A 19,587-nucleotide genomic window follows, 5' to 3' on the forward strand; every position below is an offset into this window, starting at 1 on the left:
TTGCAGGACTTGTTCCATCGCTCTTTGCCATATCATCGGAGCTGATGCTACTCCGAATACCAGTCGATTATACTGGTAAAGACCTTTGTGAGTGTTTATCGTGAGATATTTCCTAGAGGATTCTTCAACCTCCATCTGCAAATATGCTTGTGCTAGGTCAATTTTTGTAAAACGCTTCCCTCCAGATAGTGAGGCGAAGATATCTTCTATCCTTGGAAGAGGATATTGTACTGTGTGAAGGACTGGGTTCACCGTCACCTTGAAGTCCCCACAGATGCGAACCTTCCTTGGCTCCTCAGATTTATTGTTTAACGTTTTCTTCATGACAGGAACGATGGGTGTCGCCCACTCGCTCCAGTCTACCTTAGATAACACACCTGCATTCTCCAGATTCTCCAGCTTTGCCTCGACGGCTGGGCGAATTGCATATGGTACCGGTCTTGCTTTGAAAAACTTGGGAATTGCATTCTCCTCTATTTTTATCGAGGCAGTTATGCCTTTAAGAGTGCCCAGTTCTTGTTGAAATACCTCTTTGGCGTCAGCTAAGATTGTTGACAATCGTCCAGGAGTGACGTCGTCATCCTTTTTACTAGCCACCGTCAGTGCCTGAATGGAGTGCCAGTCTAAACTTATCTTTCTGATCCATTCACGTCCCAATAACGGTGGTCCACCATCTTGCAGAATGTAGAGATACAATTTCCGTATTTTCTTGCCGTTGTATTCGACAGGCTCCCTTATTTTTCCTCTGGGGTATACTTTTTGCCCCGTATACGTCCTCAAGACAATGGATGTCTCTCTCAAGGGTATGTGTGAGAATAGCCGCTCGTAGTCTCGTCGATTCATGATGGTTAGAGCTGATCCTGTATCCAATTCCATTTTGACTTGGGACCCTGCTATCGTGAGGGTGACCCAAATGGTTCGGTGATCCTCTTTTGCGATTATGTTGTGAAGTTTGAGACAGCTTAGTCTCTTGTTCCCGGATTCACTATCGCTCATCTGGTCTTCGGAACTACTGTCCGTCATCATTTGTACCTTCCTGTACGGTTCCTTAGTAGCCTTTTTGTTGTCGTTGGTCTTCTTCCCAGACCTGCAAACTCGTGCAATGTGTCCCATATTTCCGCATTGCCTGCATATTTTGTCCTTGGACCAGCAGTCCTTCTGGTCATGGTTTGTTCTGCCACAGCGATAACATTTTGCAAATCCCCGTGTCATTTCGTGGGTGCCGTATTCCTGTGGCTTTTGTTGTATTTCCGCAGCTCCCCTTGCTGCTGCTTCGTACGATACTGCCACGCTGAAAGCCTTATCTAGCGTCAGCTCTTTCTCTGAGAGTAACCTCTTCTGGGTTCCTTCACTCAGGAGTCCACAGACAAATTTGTCCCGTAAGGTATCTGCCAGTCCTGCTCCGAACTGGCAGTGCTTTGATAGCTTGCGTAGTTCCGTAAGGTAATCAGCATTGCTCTCATTTTTATGCTGATATCTCCTGTGGAATTTAAATATTTCTGCTATCAGCAGCGGTGTAGGATTTAGGTGTTCCTGTAGGATAGCAACAATTTCGTTAAAACTCTTCGCCTTCGGTTTGGCTGGAGTAATCAGGTCCCGCAATAGGCCGTACGTTCTTGCGCCCATTAAATTTAGCAATACCGATGCCTTTTTCTCATCGGCTATTTCGTTTGCCTCGCAATATACCTCGACTCTTTCCACATACGTGATCCAGTCTTCTATTGCATTATCGAAGGCAGTGATATCGCCAGTCTTTGGCATCTTGAAAATCTAAGATGGCACCTCCCGCGCTTTGCCTTTGTCCCCGACGATTCAAAATGGCGCCTCCCGCGTTTTTCCTTCTTCCCCGCCGAGTTAAGATGGCGCCTCCCGCGCTTTCCCGCCGCTGCCGCTGCTGCCAACGCTGTTGCTGGCGATTATATTTATTTTACTATCCTGTAATGGCGATGCCCTATGGTCTTCGCGCCTCCCCAATCGCTGCTGCCAACGCCGCTCTCCGCGGTATTTTTATTTTTCTATCGCGCTACAATATTTGCTCCGTTAATTGAAGAACCGTTCCCGCCGTGGAGCGGACCCTCTGGGACACTTCCCTCCCTCTTCTTAGGTCCGAACGCTGCCCGGCTTCGAAGCACCGGCCGCGCCCTGTGTGCTCAACCCTCTCTCTCTCTCTTTGCTTCCCGACTCGCTGCCCGGCCCCGTTGTAGAGCCACCCGATCGAGCTCTAGCCCGCCGCAGCCCAGGAAGGATCAGTGCACTACCTGCCACCAGCCCGATTAGCTGGGAAACCACAGACTGGAGAACGAAGCCTGGCTCTCGACAGTCTCTCCTGCACTTTTCAATTCGATGATTTGGAGGGCGGTTGCCCACGGTCGACGCCCGTTTCTCGAGTTTCTTTTGATTATTTTTTTTTCTTTCTTCTGGCTTCGACCTTCAATAACGTCGTCTGAGGTGCTGCTGAGTTGCAGGTAAGTTCGTTTCTTACTCGTCGCCAGTATTATGTCCGTGTATAATTGAGACACGGACTGCAGGAGTTGTTATAACAAGTCTTTACTGAATGAAGACAACCTGGAAACTGAAACTACAGAAGCCTGCTAGGGCCTTTTATACAGGGGTGGTCACTGCTGGTACTGCAGCCTGAGACCAGTTATTCCCTTAAAGGTACATACACAACACCTCTACACTGTCCCATCAAACACTCCCAGGGCAGGTACAGCACGGGTTAGATACAGAGTAAAGCTCCCTCTACACTGTCCCATCAAACACTCCCAGGGCAGGTACAGCACGGGTTAGATACAGAGTAAAGCTCCCTCTACACTGTCCCCTTCAAACACTCCCAGGGCAGGTACAGCATGGGTTAGATACAGAGTAAAGCTCCCTCTACACTGTCCCATCAAACACTCCCAGGGCAGGTACAGCACGGGTTAGATACAGAGTATAGCTCCCTCTACACTGTCCCGTCAAACACTCCCAGGGCAGGTACAGCACGGGTTAGATACAGAGTAAAGCTCCCTCTACACTGTCCCATCAAACACTCCCAGGGCAGGTACAGCACGGGTTAGATACAGAGTAAAGCTCCCTCTACACTGTCCCATCAACCCATCAAACACTCCCAGGGCAGGTACAGCACGGGTTAGATACAGAGTCAAGCCCTCTCTACACTGTCCCATCAAACACTCCCAGGACAGGTACAGCACGGGTTAGATACAGAGTCAAGCCCCCTCTACACTGTCCCATCAAACACTCCCAGGACAGGTACAGCACGGGTTAGATACAGAGTAAAGCTCCCTCTACACTGTCCCATCAAACACTCCCAGGGCAGGTACAGCGAGTTGTTGTGATCTGGAACGTGCTACCTGAAAGTGCGGTGGAAGCAGATTCAATAGTAACTTTCAAAAGGGGATGTGGATAAATACTTGAAAAGGAAAAAAATGCAAAGCTCTGGGGAAAGAGCAGGGGGTGGGACTAATTGGAGAGCTCGTTCAAAGATCCTGCACAAGCACGATGGGCTGAATGGCCTCCTTCTATACTCTATGATTCTATGTTCTATATTCTGACAGGTAATGCAACCAGATTGTAACAGAATCTGAGGGATCGGTTCCATGAACACAGTCACAGGAGGAGGCCTTTCAGCCCCTCGAACCTGTTCTGCCATTCAATTAGATCGAGGCTGATCTGTGACCAACTCCATCTGCCCGCCTTGGTTCCGTAGCCCTTTGGGATGGGCAATAAATGCCGGCCTTTGCAGCGACGCGCAGATCCCAGAAGCGAATAAAAAAAAAAATTACCCTTGGCAAACAACAATCTGTCGATCTCAGTCTTGAAATTTCTAATTGACCCCCGGCCTCAACAGCTTTTGGGGGAGAGAGTTCCAGATTTCCACCACCCTTTGTGTGAAGAAGTGTTTCCTGACATCACCCCTGAACGGCCTGGCTCTAATTTTAAGGTTCTGCCCCCTTGTTCTGGACTCCCCCCACCAGAGGAGATAGTTTCTCTCTCTCGACCCCATCAACTCCTTTAATCATCTTAAACACCTCGATTAGATCACCCCTTAATCTTCTAAACTCGAGGGAATACAAGCCCAGTCTGGGTAGCCTGTCCTCGTAATTTAACCCTTTTAGCCCCGGTATCATAAGAACATAAGAACATAAGAAATAGGAGCAGGAGTAGGCCAATCGGCCCCTCGAGCCTGCTCCACCATTCAATGAGATCATGGCTGATCTGATCCGAACCGCCAATCCACTATCACAGAACCATCTCCTGAATCTAACAGAATTAGACACACGAAATAGGAGCAGGATCAGGCTACACGGCCCCTGGGCCCGCTCCGCTACCCACAGGGCCATGTCCGATCCGAGCCTAGACTCATGTCCAAATTCCTGCCCACTCCCCGTCACCCTTAATTCCCTTTACTTCTAGGAAACTGTCTATTTCTGTTTTAAATTTATGTAATGTCCGCGGTTCCAGGGACATTCCCATTACATTTCTGCTGTAGCGTATTCCGGAGCCCGCATCCTGGTGCCTTCCCGCAATCTCTGGCAGAATTCCTCGTTGATCTGGACCCCAGGATAGGGAGAGACACCTGGAACGAGAGAGGGGGGGAAGTCAGTACGGTGAAGGAGGAGTTCACTGACGGCCTCGTTCAGACAAGAACTGGAACAGGAACCGCTACTCACCCAGAGAAAAGATCTCCCACAGGAGGACCCCAAACGACCACACGTCGCTCTGAGTGGTGTAGACTTTGTCGAAGATGCTCTCCGGAGCCATCCACTTTAGCGGGAGTCTGGCCTGAAACAAAGTGTTAAAAATCAGGAGTTATGATCACGTGAAAGCTCAGCAGTAGTTTGCGACAATCCAGCAGCTTCCTGGTCACTTTTACTGAGACCAGCTTTTTATTTACAGGTTTAAAAAAACATGAATTCAAATCCTCAAACTGCCCATGGTGGGATTTGAACTGATGTTCTCTGGATTATTTATCCATCAACTTAGTCCATCTCGTTCACCGTCTACCATCCCGGCAGTCCCATGATCCAACGATAACGGAGTTGTTGACTGATCACGGCGATCAATCTTGATCAATGAGTCTACAACAGACCCCGACACGAGGCGAGGAAAACCCCCAGTGGTGGAGAGCTTTGGAACCAGAGGTCCACAGTCACCTGTTCCTCCCCTGAGCTCGCTGCGCTCCCCATTACCTAGGAACAGGAAGAGGCCGTTCAGCTGATCTGTGACCTAACTCCATCTACCCGCCTTGGTTCCGTAACCCTCAATACCCTTCCCCAACAAGAATCTATCCCTCTCACTCCAGGACATTCTCACTGTGAAAAACCTTGGCGATCAAGGCATAAAATCTCCCTTTGCATTTGGAAGCTCCAACATTATTGTTGGAGACACACGTCTAACCTCAGGGCTTTGTGTGCAGCGGGACACTTGCTTGCCCTAGTGCCCAGGATGATAACACAGGAACAGGAGGAGGCCTGTGTAAGGTTCGCAAAATTCTACAGGTTCCCCCAAACCAAGAAAAGGAGAGATTTTGGACTGTTTGAAAGAATATTGGGCCAAAAGGGGCTTAAAATCAAAACCCCAGGATTTTGGCTATTTTTAAAAGGCATGTCCAGGCCTGTGGGAGGCTGCAACAACGGAGTTGGGTTGGGCACTGTAAAACAAACAGTTTGAGTATTGGCATAAGCCAGATTGTCTGGGAATGTTCTGGATCATCTCAGTTATTCTACATAAAGACAGTAGGCCTAACGGAAGGACAGTTCCCGCCAGAGATACAGAGCCATCAAAATTATGAATAATACTGTACATGCCACTGATCAACAAAAGGGACCCTGGCCCCAGCAGGAGAAGACAATCGGACAACAGTTTAAACCACTCAGAGAAACATCCAAAACCACTTCACACACTTAAACCGGTTTCGTAGCAATCCCGAAACTAGTTTAAAATCAATTAGAAGTAGATGGGACCAGCCCGAAACTCGATAAAGAATGTAAAACTATTAAAGTTAACGAGCCCACCAAAATTAACAATGAACAGAGAGGATTTGGCAGGCAGATAAGCAAGGCCTCAATACGGTATAATTTGAGGCCTGCTTTTACACACAGACGGTTGTTCAGTCAGGGAATTGAAGTCGGTAGTCCAGTTCGGACAGACACAGAAAGAGGCACAGCTCATTCGAAAGACATCAGCCTCGGGACAATCAATCGACGGAAGGACAACAGGAGGAGAACGGGAGGAATCGCGGCAACCAAGGGCCCCAAGAAACAAACAACCAACGATATTACCAACAATCAGGTAATACTGGGCCACCGCGACCAACGAGAAACCAACTCGGAAGAAACCGAAGATCTGCAAGTTTTTCCCACTCTACAAACTATTCCTGCGTTTGGTGAGCATTTTCCTGGTCCTCTGGAGTCCAACCTAGTTAGTGTAGTGGGATTGGGAGGGGTGAAGTATTCTGTCTATTGTCATTCTCCCTCGCATATTCTGAAGTGTTCCCCCCTTTTAGAGTGATAAGATTATTGTGTTGTGTATATTTTCTTGTCTCAAATAAAAATCAAAGTTCTTGTATCAAATTCAGTTGTTTGCTGCAATTTCATTACAACCCCCAAATAAGTCCAGGTCTAGAACCAAGGGAGTGGGAGCGATTCGAACCGCTCAGGAGTCAGAGGCAAAGCTGACCCCACACACCACCCCTTACACCATTCAGCCCTTTGAGCCTGTTCCGCCATTCAATTAAATCATAACTTTATGTGTGTAGAAGCATAGAATCATAGAAATTTACAGCACAGAAGGAGGTCATTCGGCCCATCGTGTCCGTGCCGGCCGACAAAGAGCTCTCCAGCCTAATCCCACTTTCCAGCTCTTGGTCCGTAGCCCTGTAGGTTACGGCACTTCAAGCGTCAAGTGCATATCCAAGTGCTTCTTAAATGCAATGAGGGTTTCTGCCTCTACCACCCTTTCAGGCAGTGAGTTCCAGACCCCCACCGCCCTCTGGGTGAAAAAAGTTCTCCTCAAATCCCCTCTAATCCTTCTACCAATTACTTTCAATCTATGGCCCCTGGTTATTGACCTCTCTGCTAAGGGAAACAGGTCCTTCCTATCCACTCTTAGCTCCTCATCATTTTGTTCACGAATCGTAATTCCATTTACCCGCTTTGGTTCCCGAACCCCTAATAACCTTTGCCCAATCAAAGTACTAGTCAGTCGCTTCCGACCCGTCTACTTACGTTTCCCTTTCGCACGTAATCGGGATCCTTGTAGATATCTCTGGCGAGCCCAAAGTCGCAAATCTTCACCACGTTGTTTTCGGACAGGAGAATATTGCGAGCTGCCAGGTCTCTGTGAATACACTGAACACAGCTCCCAGTCACTCAATGTGTGGCGCGCTTCACGTATTAGGGTAGAGTTCTGTCTTCACTGCTTGTGGGGCGGTTATTGTGGCCAGGGATATCGCGGAAACCACCCCTCCCCCCCCTCGATTTACCTTCCATTCATTTCAGTGAAGACAAAAATCTGACCCATTGAATCCATATTAAAGACTAAGGGGGAAGAATTCGGTTGCTTTGTGCCTCCTGTTAGCGCCCAACTAGTGCCCGGGCGCAGCGCCCCCAACGCCTCCCGCGAAATTCAGTGAGAGCTTAGCGGCGGCGGTAACTTTTAGCGCCCCACGGCGCTGCATCGCCAGCGATGACATCATCACGTGCGCAGCGCCCCCTCACGCCCTGGCCACGATCTTCGGTAGCGCCCCCTGACTTACCGCTGGATGCAATGACCGACGGGGTCCAGGGGGCCTACCTGCGGCCGGGGAGGCGCTAGTTAAAGGCGAGGTGCCGGGTGGCCATTTTTGTTGCTGGCTGCCTGCCAGCACCTGCTCCTGTTGCCGTCCCCGGCCTCCTGGCCAGCACCCCCTCCCCCGCGGAGTGCCGGCTGTGCTCTGTGAGCCCGGCATTTCTCTTGTGTGCCGGGCTCGTTTGCCGGCACTCCCGATCCCCGGGGGCCCAGCTGGGTCCCGGGTCGCACTGCGACTTTAAGGGGAGGGAGGCCTGAATACCGCGGTGCGAGGTGCTGTAGAGCGTGGCGCTGCGGCACGTAGCCCCGCGATGTTCGCTCACAGCGCCCCAAGAGGGAGGCGGGGCGATTCCAGTAGCGCATCGCTTCCCTCTTGGGGCGTTACCACTCAATTTCAGCCGTGGGGGGGGGGGCGCTAATTTTTCCGGGCGCTAAAGGGGGCGCAACTCAACTCAATTTTTCCCCCTAGGAACACCAGGAACAGGTGTAGGCTGGGAAAGACTGAACAGGCTAGAAAAGAGAAGGCTGTGGGGAGACCTGATAGAGGTCTTTGAGTTTATGAAGGGTTTCGATAGGGTCGACGTAGAGAAAATATTTCCACTTTTGGGGGAGACCAGAACTAGGGGCCATAAATATAAGACAGTCACTGATAAACCCAATGGGGAATTCAGGAGAATCTTCTTTACCCAGAGAGTGGTGAGAGTGTGGAACTCGCTACCACAGGGAGTGGTTGAGGCGAATAGTGTAGATGCATTTAAGGGGAAGCTGGATAAACACATGAGGGGGAAAGGAATAGAAGGATATGGTGATGGGGGTGAGATGAAGAGCGGTGGGAGGAGGCTCGTGTGGAGCAGAAACACCGGCACGGACCAGTTGGGCCGAATGGCCTGTTTCTGTGCTGTAAATACTCTGTAATTCAGCCCCTTCGAGCTGTTCCACCGTTTAGTTAAATCATGGCCAATCTGCACCTCAACTCCAATTCAATAGTAACTTTCAAATGGGAATTGGATAAATTGGTGTTCTTGTGCACCAGTCGCTGAAGGTAAGCATGCAGGTGCAGCAGGCGGTTAAGAAGGCAAATGGTATGTTGGCCTTCGTAGCGAGAGGGTTTGAGTACAGGAACAAGGATGTCTTGCTGCAGTTGTACAGGGCCTTGGTGACACCACATCGTGAGTATTGTGTGCAGTTTTGGTCGCCTTATCTGAGGAAGGATGTTCTTGCCATGGAGGGAGTGCAGCGAAGATTCACCAGGCTGATACCTGGGATGGCAGGAATGATGTATGAGGAGAGATTGGGTCGATTGGGCTTGTACTCGCTAGAGTTTAGAAGAATGAGAGGGGATCTCATTGAAACTTATAAAATTCTGACAGGACTGGACAGACTAGATGCAGGAAGGATGTTCCCGATGGTCGGGGAGTCCAGAACCAGGGGTCACAGTCTAAGGATAAGGGGTAAGCCATTTAGGACAGAGATGAGGAGGAATTTCTTCACCCAGAGAGTGGTGAACCTGTGGAATTCTCTACCACAGAAGGCAGTTGAGGCCAATTCATTAAATATATTCAAGAAGGAGTTGGATATATTTCTTAAGGCTAAAGGGATCAAGGGATATGGGGAGAAGGCAGGGACAGGGTACTGAATTTGGATGATCAGCCATGATCGCATTGAATGGCGGAACAGGCTCGAGGGGCCGAATGGCCTACTCCTGCTCCTATCTTCTATGTTTCTATGTTTCTAAATACTTGAAGGGGGAGAATATGTAGGGCTGTGGGGAAAGAGCGGGGGGGGAGTGGGACTAATTGGAGAGCTCTTTCAAAGAGCCGGCACAGGCACGATGGGCCGAATGCGTGTGCTTTGCTTTGGCAAGAAAATCACCACCTCAATGAGCTGATCTTAGTTGGGCGAGGGGATGTGGGGATATGATTGGTCTCTGTGCCCCTGGGTTACTGAGGTCAATCAGTCAGCATTCCTGCTCCTGACACTTTCCAGGGACACCCCACCAGCCACTCCACGCTGTGGATATCGGGGGACACCATTGGGAGAATATGCGTCGAGTTCCCTCCTCACTCACTGTCAAGATTCACACACAGCTGAGGTCCCAGTGGGGACCTGTGGAACTGGATCCCAGTGAGAGTCTGTGCCTTCAGGAAAGGAGGGGAGTAAATTGGGAAGGACACAACCCAATTGATTTCTCCCTTAGTTTCGTGTTCCCGTCTAAATCACACGAAGATGAAGTTAAGTGTCAGCCGTGGCTCAGTGGGCAGCACTCTCACCTCTGACTCAGAAGGTTGTGGGTTCAAGTCTCACTCCAGGGACTTGAGCACAAAAATCTAGGCCGACACTCCCGGTGCAGTAATGAAGGAGTGCTGCACTGTCGGAGGTGCAGTACTGAGGGAGCGCTGCACTGTCGGAGGTGCAGTACTGAGGGAGCGCCGCACTGTCGGAGGTGCAGTACTGAGGGAGCGCTGCACTGTCGGAGGGGCAGTACTGAGGGAGCGCTGCACTGTCGGAGGGGCATTACTGAGGGAGCGCTGCACTGTCGGAGGGGCAGTACCAAGGGAGCGCTGCACTGTCGGAGGGGCAGTACTGAGGAAGCGCTAGACTGTCGGAGGGGCATTACTGAGGGAGTGCTGCACTGTCGGAGGGGCAGTACTGAGGGAGCGCTGCACTGTCGGAGGGGCAGTACTGAGGGAGCGCTGCACTGTCGGAGGGGCATTACTGAGGGAGCACTGCACTGTCGGAGGGGCAGTACCAAGGGAGCGCTGCACTGTCGGGGGGGCAGTACTGAGGAAGCACTAGACTGTCGGAGGGGCATTACTGAGGGAGTGCTGCACTGTTGGAGGGGCAGTACTGAGGGAGTGCTGCACTGTTGGAGGGGCAGTACCGAGGGAGCGCTGCACTATCGGAGGGGCAGTACTGAGGGAGGACTGCACTGTCGGAGGGGCAGTACCGAGCGAGCGCTGCACTGTTGGAGGGGCAGTACTGAGGGAGTGCTGCACTGTTGGAGGGGCAGTACCGAGGGAGCGCTGCACTGTTGGAGGGGCAGTACCGAGGGAGCGCTGCACTGTCGGAGGGGCAGTACTGAGGGAGTACTGCACTGTCGGAGGGGCAGTACTGTGGGAGCACCGCACTGTCGGAGTGGCAGTACTGAGGAAGCGCTAGACTGTCGGAGGGGCATTACTGAGGGAGTGCCGCACTGTCGGAGGGGCAGTACTGAGGGAGTGCAGTACTGAGGGAGCGCTGCACTGTCAGAGGGGCATTACTGAGGGAGCACTGCACTGTCGGAGGGGCAGTACCAAGGGAGCGCTGCACTGTCGGAGGGGCAGTACTGAGGAAGCACTAGACTGTCGGAGGGGCATTACTGAGGGAGTGCTGCACTGTTGGAGGGGCAGTACTGAGGGAGTGCTGCACTGTTGGAGGGGCAGTACCGAGGGAGCGCTGCACTGTCGGAGGGGCAGTACTGAGGGAGTACTGCACTGTCGGAGGGGCAGTACTGAGGGAGCACCGCACTGTCGGAGGGGCAGTACTGAGGAAGCGCTAGACTGTCGGAGGGGCATTACTGAGGGAGTGCCGCACTGTCGGAGGGGCAGTACTGAGGGAGTGCCGCACTGTCGGAGGGGCAGTACTGAGGGAGTGCCGCACTGTCGGAGGGACAGTACTGAGGGAGCGCCGCACTGTCGGAGGGGCAGTACTGAGGGAGCGCCGCACTGTCGGAGGGGCAGTACTGAGGGAGTGCCGCACTGTTGGAGGGGCAGTACTGAGGGAGCGCTGCACTGTTGCAGGTGGTTGTAAAAGATCCCACGGCACTATTTCGATGAAGAACAGGGGAGTTTCCCCCGGTGTCCTGGGGCCAATATTTATCCCTCAACCATCATGATTAAAACAGATTATCCGGTCATTATCACATTGCTGTTTGTGGGAGCTTGCTGTGTGCAAATTGGCTGCTGCATTTCCCACATTACAACAGTGACAATACTTTTGGCTGTAAAGTGCTTTGGGACGTCCTGAGGTGGTGAAAGGTGCTATAGAAATGCACGTTCTTTAACTAACTCCAAAAATGTGTCAGTGTCGATTGTTCGGACACCACAAGAGTTGTAAAACCTTTCTAGTCTCTTTCATCAATGCTGCTCTAGCATGTTCTCTGAATTTCCCTTCATTGTTCCTCCCTAAACTCCAAATCCCCCGACCCGCCATCTCCCCGTCCCACACTCTCCCCTGTCCCGCACTCTCCCCGTCCCACACTCTCCCCGTCCCACACTCACTCTCCCCGTCCCACACTCACTCTCCTTCCTCCCCATGTCCTCACTGTGTTGCAATCGAGTTTCATCGCACCGGCTCCCACATTAACTCATTCTTTCCCAGCACCTCAAATCTATGGAACTCCTCCCCTCCCTCAGTCTTCCCTCCAAACTGTGGAACTCCTCCCCTCCCTCAGTGTCCCTCCAAACTGTGGAACTCCTCCCCTCCCTCAGTCTCCCCTCAAACTGTGGGACTCCTCCCCTCCCTCAGTCTCCCCTCAAACTGTGGAACTCCTCCCCTCCCTCAGTCTCCCCTCAAACTGTGGAACTCCTCCCCTCCCTCAGTCTCCCCTCAAACTGTGGAACTCCTCCCCTCCCTCAGTCTCCCCTCAAACTGTGGAACTCCTCCCCTCCCTCAGTCTCCCCTCAAACTGTGGGACTCCTCCCCTCCCTCAGTCTCCCCTCAAACTGTGGAACTCCTCCCCTCCCTCAGTCTCCCCTCAAACTGTGGGACTCCTCCCCTCCCTCAGTCGCCCCTCCAAACTGTGGAACTCCTCCCCTCCCTCAGTCTCCCCTCAAACTGTGGAACTCCTCCCCTCCCTCAGTCTCCCCTCAAACTGTGGAACTCCTCCCCTCCCTCAGTCTCCCCTCAAACTGTGGAACTCCTCCCCTCCCTCAGTCTCCCCTCCAAACTGTGGAACTCCTCCCCTCCCTCAGTCTCCCCTCCAAACTGTGGGACTCCTCCCCTCCCTCAGTCTCCCCTCCAAACTGTGGGACTCCTCCCCTCCCTCAGTCTCCCCTCAAACTGTGGAACTCCTCCCTTCCCTCAGTCTCTCCTCAAACTGTGGAACTCCTCCCCTCCCTCAGTCTTCCCTCCAAACTGTGGAACTCCTCCCCTCCCTCAGTGTCCCTCCAAACTGTGGAACTCCTCCCCTCCCTCAGTCTCCCCTCAAACTGTGGGACTCCTCCCCTCCCTCAGTCTCCCCTCAAACTGTGGCACTCCTCCCCTCCCTCAGTCTCCCCTCAAACTGTGGGACTCCTCCCCTCCCTCAGTCTCCCCTCAAACTGTAGAACTCCTCCCCTCCCTCAGTCTCCCCTCAAACAGTGGGACTCCTCCCCTCCCTCAATCTCCCCTCAAACTGTGGAACTCCTCCCCTCCCTCAGTCTCCCCTCAAACTGTGGAACTCCTCCCCTCCCTCAGTCTCCCCTCAAACTGTGGAACTCCTCCCCTCCCTCAGTCTCCCCTCAAACTGTGGAACTCCTCCCCTCCCTCAGTCTCCCCTCAAACTGTGGGACTCCTCCCCTCCCTCACTCTCCCCTCAAACTGTGGAACTCCTCCCCTCCCTCAGTCTCCCCTCAAACTGTGGAACTCCTCCCCTCCCTCAGTCTCCCCTCCAAACTGTGGAACTCCTCCCCTCCCTCAGTCTCCCCTCCAAACTGTGGAACTCCTCCCCTCCCTCAGTCTCCCCTCAAACTGTGGGACTCCTCCCCTCCCTCAGTCTCCCCTCAAACTGTGGAACTCCTCCCCTCCCTCAGTCTCCCCTCAAACTGTGGGACTCCTCCCCTCCCTCAGTCTCCCCTCCAAACTGTGGGACTCCTCCCCTCCCTCAGTCTCCCCTCAAACTGTGGAACTCCTCCCCTCCCTCAGTCTCCCCTCAAACTGTGGAACTCCTCCCCTCCCTCAGTCTCCCCTCAAACTGTGGCACTCCTCCCTTCCCTCAGTCTCTCCTCAAACTGTGGAACTCCTCCCCTCCCTCAGTCTCCCCTCAAACTGTGGAACTCCTCCCCTCCCTCAATCTCTCCTCAAACTGTGGAACTCCTCCCCTCCCTCAGTCTCCCCTCAAACTGTGGAACTCCTCCCCTCCCTCAGTCTCCCCTCAAACTGTGGAACTCCTCCCCTCCCTCAGTCTCCCCTCAAACTGTGGGACTCCTCCCCTCCCTCAGTCTCCCCTCAAACTGTGGAACTCCTCCCCTCCCTCAGTCTCCCCTCAAACTGTGGGACTCCTCCCCTCCCTCAGTCTCCCCTCCAAACTGTGGGACTCCTCCCCTCCCTCAGTCTCCCCTCAAACTGTGGAACTCCTCCCTTCCCTCAGTCTCTCCTCAAACTGTGGAACTCCTCCCCTCCCTCAGTCTCCCCTCAAACTGTGGGACTCCTCCCCTCCCTCAGTCTCCCCTCAAACTGTGGAACTCCTCCCCTCTCTCAGTCTCCCCTCAAACTGTGGCACTCCTCCCTTCCCTCAGTCTCTCCTCAAACTGTGGAACTCCTCCCCTCCCTCAGTCTCCCCTCAAACTGTGGAACTCCTCCCCTCCCTCAATCTCTCCTCAAACTGTGGAACTCCTCCCCTCCCTCAGTCTCCCCTCAAACTGTGGAACTCCTCCCCTCCCTCAGTCTCCCCTCAAACTGTGGGACTCCTCCCCTCCCTCAGTCTCCCCTCAAACTGTGGAACTTCTCCCCTCCCTCAGTCTCCCCTCCAAACTGTGGAACTCCTCCCCTCCCTCAGTCTCCCCTCAAACTGTGGAACTCCTCCCCTCCCTCAATCTCTCCTCAAACTGTGGGACTCCTCCCCTCCCTCAGTCTCCCCTCAAACTGTGGGACTCCTCCCCTCCCTCAGTCTCCCCTCAAACTGTGGAACTCCTCCCCTCCCTCAGTCTCCCCTCAAACTGTGGGACTCCTCCCCTCCCTCAGTCTCCCCTCAAACTGTGGAACTCCTCCCCTCCCTCAGTCTCCCCTCCAAACTGTGGAACTCCTCCCCTCCCTCAGTCTCCCCTCAAACTGTGGAACTCCTCCCTTCCCTCAGTCTCTCCTCAAACTGTGGAACTCCTCCCCTCCCTCAGTCTCCCCTCAAACTGTGGGACTCCTCCCCTCCCTCAGTCTCCCCTCAAACTGTGGCACTCCTCCCTTCCCTCAGTCTCCCCTCAAACTGTGGAACTCCTCCCCTCCCTCAGTCTCCCCTCAATCTGTGGAACTCCTCCCCTCCCTCAGTCTCCCCTCTCTCCTCCAATCATCACTCTTCCCTAACCCAAGTTTGGCATCATCTCCCCAGCACTTCTGGTTTTCGACCTTATTGTCAAATGCGGTGCTGATCTGCAGCCTGGTGAATAGTCCAGGGTTTCTCAATTAAAATAAAAACTATCATGAAGCCCATCTGTGTCGCAGCAATTGGTTCGATTTGAGAAAGTAACATCGGTTCTGCCCCGTGAGTCCGTTAATCGGTCAGGAGATGCTTCAACTGGGGAACAAACAGGTTTCGATGAAATGCTGCCTTTGGCTGTAGGTTTCAGTCAGAGACAGATACTTTCAGATGGTGCATGGACAGGATAATAATCACGCAGCACAAACAGACGGACATCCTGCAATCATTTCCCCCTCTGGATCTCCGCAGCTAGCGGCAGGGGGCACTAAAGGGCTGTGCAAGACAGACAATCTCACAGAGTGTGGAACTCGGGCACCTGACCAAACACAACGCGAAAGAAAGAAGGAAGGAAGGAAGAAAAGAAAGCATGACGGAATGAAAGAAAGATGGAAAGAAAGAAAGATCTTGAGCACCTTTGACGAGCTCAGGGCGTTCCAAAGTGTTTCACGGCCAATGAAGTACTTTTTGAAGTGTAGTCACGGTTGCAATGTAGGGAATCACCTTTAATGCCGCCTTTGGGAGATTGGTACCTGTTTTAGAACAGTGGGACCGGGCAGCACTGAGTTATACTGCTGGTTGCAGCACCGCTCCTCTAGTTTGCCCAGTGAATCGTGCTGAAGGAGAGTGTGTGTTGATGTCGATACTGAGCGTGTCAGTGGTCATTCCCCCCCACCCTAATACTCAAAACATAGAATCACACCGCACAGAAGGAGGCCATTCGGCCCATCGTGCCTGTTCCGGCTCTTTGAAAGAGCTCTCCAATTAGTCCCACCGCCCACCCGCTCTTTCCCCAGAGCCCTGCAAATTTCTCCTTTTTCAAGTATTTATCCAATTCCCTTTCGAAGTAGCCGATGACACTCGCTGTGTAGGCTCAGACACGGGGATTGGACACTTAGGGTGAAGCAGCAGAAAGCGTGCAGTGCCCACGGACCCACCCAGATACGAGCCAACCTGTAACCTGTTTGGGGACCTCACCTTTCTGGACGCCAGGAACTCCATCCCTCGAGCCACTTGGAAACTGTAGCAGATAAGGTCCACCAGCATCAGGGGGCACTGCCAGAGGTCATCGGCTGTCAGAGGGGGAAACAGATATTCTTGGCTTTATTTACGTACAGCCAGAAAGCCCCAGTTCAGTAACCGCAGGGCTGAACACTGCCACGCCAGACTATCAGGTAACAATCTGTGATTCTCCTAAACTGTCCATAGTTGCCAATCTAATTCTGAGGCCACAGGATGCACTTAATCACCCACCTCCTCACCATATCCCCAAACCCACCTACCCACCTTCTCCCCATCTTCCCAACTCCACCCACCCACCTTCTCCCCATATCCCCCAAACCCACCCACCCACCTTCTCCCCATCTTCCCAACCCCACCCACCCACCTTCTGTCCATGTCACTCAACCCCACCCACCCACCTTCTCCCCATATCCCCACCCACCCACCTTCTCCCCATCTTCCCAACCCCACCCACCTTCTCTCCATATCCTCAACCCCATCCACCCACCTTCTTCCCAACCTCACGCACCCACCTTCTCCCCATATCCCCAACCCCACCTACCCACCTTCTCCCCATCTTCCCAACCCCCCCTTCTCCCTATATCCCTCAACCCCACCTACCCACCTTCTCCCCATCTTCCCAACCCCCCCTTCTCCCTATATCCCTCAACCCCACCTGCCCACCTTCTCCTCATATCCCTCAACTCCGCCTACCCACCTTCTCCCCATATCCCCAACCCCACCCACCCACCTTCTCCCCATCTTCCCAACCCCACCTACCCACCTTCTGTCCATGTCCCTCAACCCCACCCACCCACCTTCTCCCATATCCCCCAACCCCACCTACCCACCTTCTTCCCATCTTCCCAAACCCACCCACCCACCTTCTCTCCATATCCTCAACCCCATCCACCCACCTTCTCCCCATATCCCCAACCCCACCTACCCACCTTCTTCCCATCTTCCCAACCCCACCCACCCACCTTCTCCCCATATCCCCCAACCCCACCCGCCCAGCTTCTCCCCATATCCCCAACCCCACCTACCCACCTTCTCCCCATCTTCCCAACACCCCCCTTCTTCCCATATCCCTCAACCCCACCTACCCACCTTCTCCCCATATCCCTCAACCCCACCTACCCACCTTCTCCCCATATCCCTCAACCCCACCTGCCCACCTTCTCCTCATATCCCTCAACCCCACCTACCCACCTTCTCCCCATGTCCCTCAACTCCACCTACCCACCTCCTCCCCATATCCCCAACCCCACCTACCCACCTTCTCCCCATCTTCCCAACCCCCCTTCTCCCCATATCCCTCAACCCCACCTACCCACCTTCTCCCCAATCCCGCAACCCCACCCACCCACCTTCTCCCCAATCCCTCAACCCCACCACCCACCTCCTCCCCATATCCCTCAACCCCACCCACCCACCTTCTCCCCATATCCCCAACCCCACCTACCCACCTTCTCCCATATTCCAACCCCACCCACCCACCTTCTCCCCATATCCCTCAACCCCACCTACCCACCTTCTCCCCATATCCCTCAACCCCACCTACCCACCTTCTCCCCATATCCCTCAACCCCACCTACCCACCTTCTCCCCATGTCCCTCACCCCACCCACCCACCTTCTCCCCATATCCCTCAACCCCACCTACCCACCTTCTCCCCATATCCCTCAACCCCACCTACCCACCTCCTCCCCATATCCCCAACCCCACCTACCCACCTTCTCCCCATCTTCCCAACCCCCCTTCTCCCCATATCCCTCAACCCCACCTACCCACCTTCTCCCCATATCCCTCAACCCCACCTACCCACCTTCTCCCCATATCCCCAACCCCACCTACCCACCTTCTCCCCATATCCCTCAACTCCACCTACCCACCTTCTCCCCATATCCCCCAATCCCACCTACCCACCTTCTCCCCGTGTCCCTCAACTCCACCTACCCACCTTCTCCCCATATCCCTCAACTCCACCTACCCACCTTCTCCCCATATCCCCAACCCCACCTACCCACCTTCTCCCCATATCCCCAACCCCACCTACCCACCTTCTCCCCATATCCCTCAACTCCACCTACCCACCTTCTCCCCATATCCCCCAATCCCACCTACCCACCTTCTCCCCGTGTCCCTCAACTCCACCTACCCACCTTCTCCCCATATCCCTCAACTCCACCTACCCACCTTCTCCCCATATCCCCCAATCCCACCTACCCACCTTCTCCCCGTGTCCCTCAACTCCACCTACCCACCTTCTCCCCGTGTCCCTCAACTCCACCTACCCACCTTCTCCCCATATCCCCAACCCCACCTACCCACCTTCTCCCCATATCCCTCAACCCCACCTACCCACCTTCTCCCCATATCCCTCAATCCCACCTACCCACCTTCTCCCCATATCCCTCAGCCCCACCTACCCACCTTCTCCCCATATCCCTCAACCCCACCCACCCACCTTCTCCCCATATCCCTCAACTCCACCTACCCACCTTCTCTCCATATCCCCAACCCCACCTACCCACCTGATCCTCAATCCCTCAACCCCACCCACCCACCTTCTCCCCATATCCCTCATCAGGTAGGACCTGCTGGAAGGAGGGAGGAGGACAGTAGGAGTATGTGTGTGTGTGTGTGCTAGGCCGATGTAGCAGAGCCTGGTCTCCAATCGTCTTGGATCCCCTTGCCATTGGACCAAGACCTTGCTCTGCCAAGCCCGTGTGGTAGCTGGTGTGCAACGACCACCCCACGTTAAAAGAATTCACACACAGGCATCTTCCACCCTTTAAAATGAAGTTCGGGACCTGGAATGTCAGGACCCTCATGGACAACCCCAACAGCGACAGACCGGAACGCCGTACTGCTATCGTTGCCCGGGAGCTCAAACGTTTCAACATAGACATCGCCGCCCTAAGTGAGACCCGGCGGGCAGGGGAAGGCCAGCTCAAGGAGCAAGGCAGTGGTTACACCTTCTTCTGGAAAGGCAAACCTGAAGAAGAACGTCGCCTCCATGGGGTCGGCTTCACCATAAAAAACGAGCTAGTTGAACGTCTCAGAGACTCCCCTAGTGGAATAAACGAACACCTCATGACTCTACGGTTCACCCTAGCCCGGAACCAGTGCGCTACAGTCATCAGTGCGTACGCCCCAACACTGGAAGCCACAGACGAGACCAAAGAGGAATTCTACTCCAGCCTCGAACAATCCCTGTCCCGAGTCCCAATGGGCGACAAGCTGATCCTCCTTGGCGACTTTAATGATAGAGTTGGAAAGGACACAGACCTCTGGGGAGGTGTGATCGGCAGAGAGTGGGTAGGGAAAGCCAACTCCAATGGTACCCTCCTCCTGGCGAAATGCTTAGAACATGGCCTTGTCATAACCAACACCTTGTTCCGTCAGAGAGACAAGTACAAGGC

At 53.6% G+C, this 19,587-nt stretch overlaps 1 protein-coding gene across 2 annotated transcripts in view; it reads right to left on the reverse strand.

Annotated features, from left to right (window-relative positions):
• flt4 (fms related receptor tyrosine kinase 4) overlaps positions 1-19,587 on the reverse strand; it is a 361,767-nt gene that overhangs the window by 41,085 nt on the left and 301,095 nt on the right. For both annotated transcript variants that reach the window (XM_085996053.1, XM_085996054.1), the window contains 4 exons: positions 16,136-16,230; positions 7,230-7,352; positions 4,674-4,785; positions 4,480-4,579 (listed from right to left, as the gene is read on the reverse strand). In XM_085996053.1, coding sequence (XP_085852179.1) covers positions 4,480-4,579; positions 4,674-4,785; positions 7,230-7,352; positions 16,136-16,230 — 430 coding nt within the window. The remainder of the gene's footprint in view (positions 1-4,479; positions 4,580-4,673; positions 4,786-7,229; positions 7,353-16,135; positions 16,231-19,587) is intronic.

Source organism: Somniosus microcephalus, chromosome 8, assembly GCF_052327205.1.
Source record: "Somniosus microcephalus isolate GS21.2 chromosome 8, FLI_Smic_1.0, whole genome shotgun sequence".
NCBI classification, from domain to species: domain Eukaryota; kingdom Metazoa; phylum Chordata; class Chondrichthyes; order Squaliformes; family Somniosidae; genus Somniosus; species Somniosus microcephalus.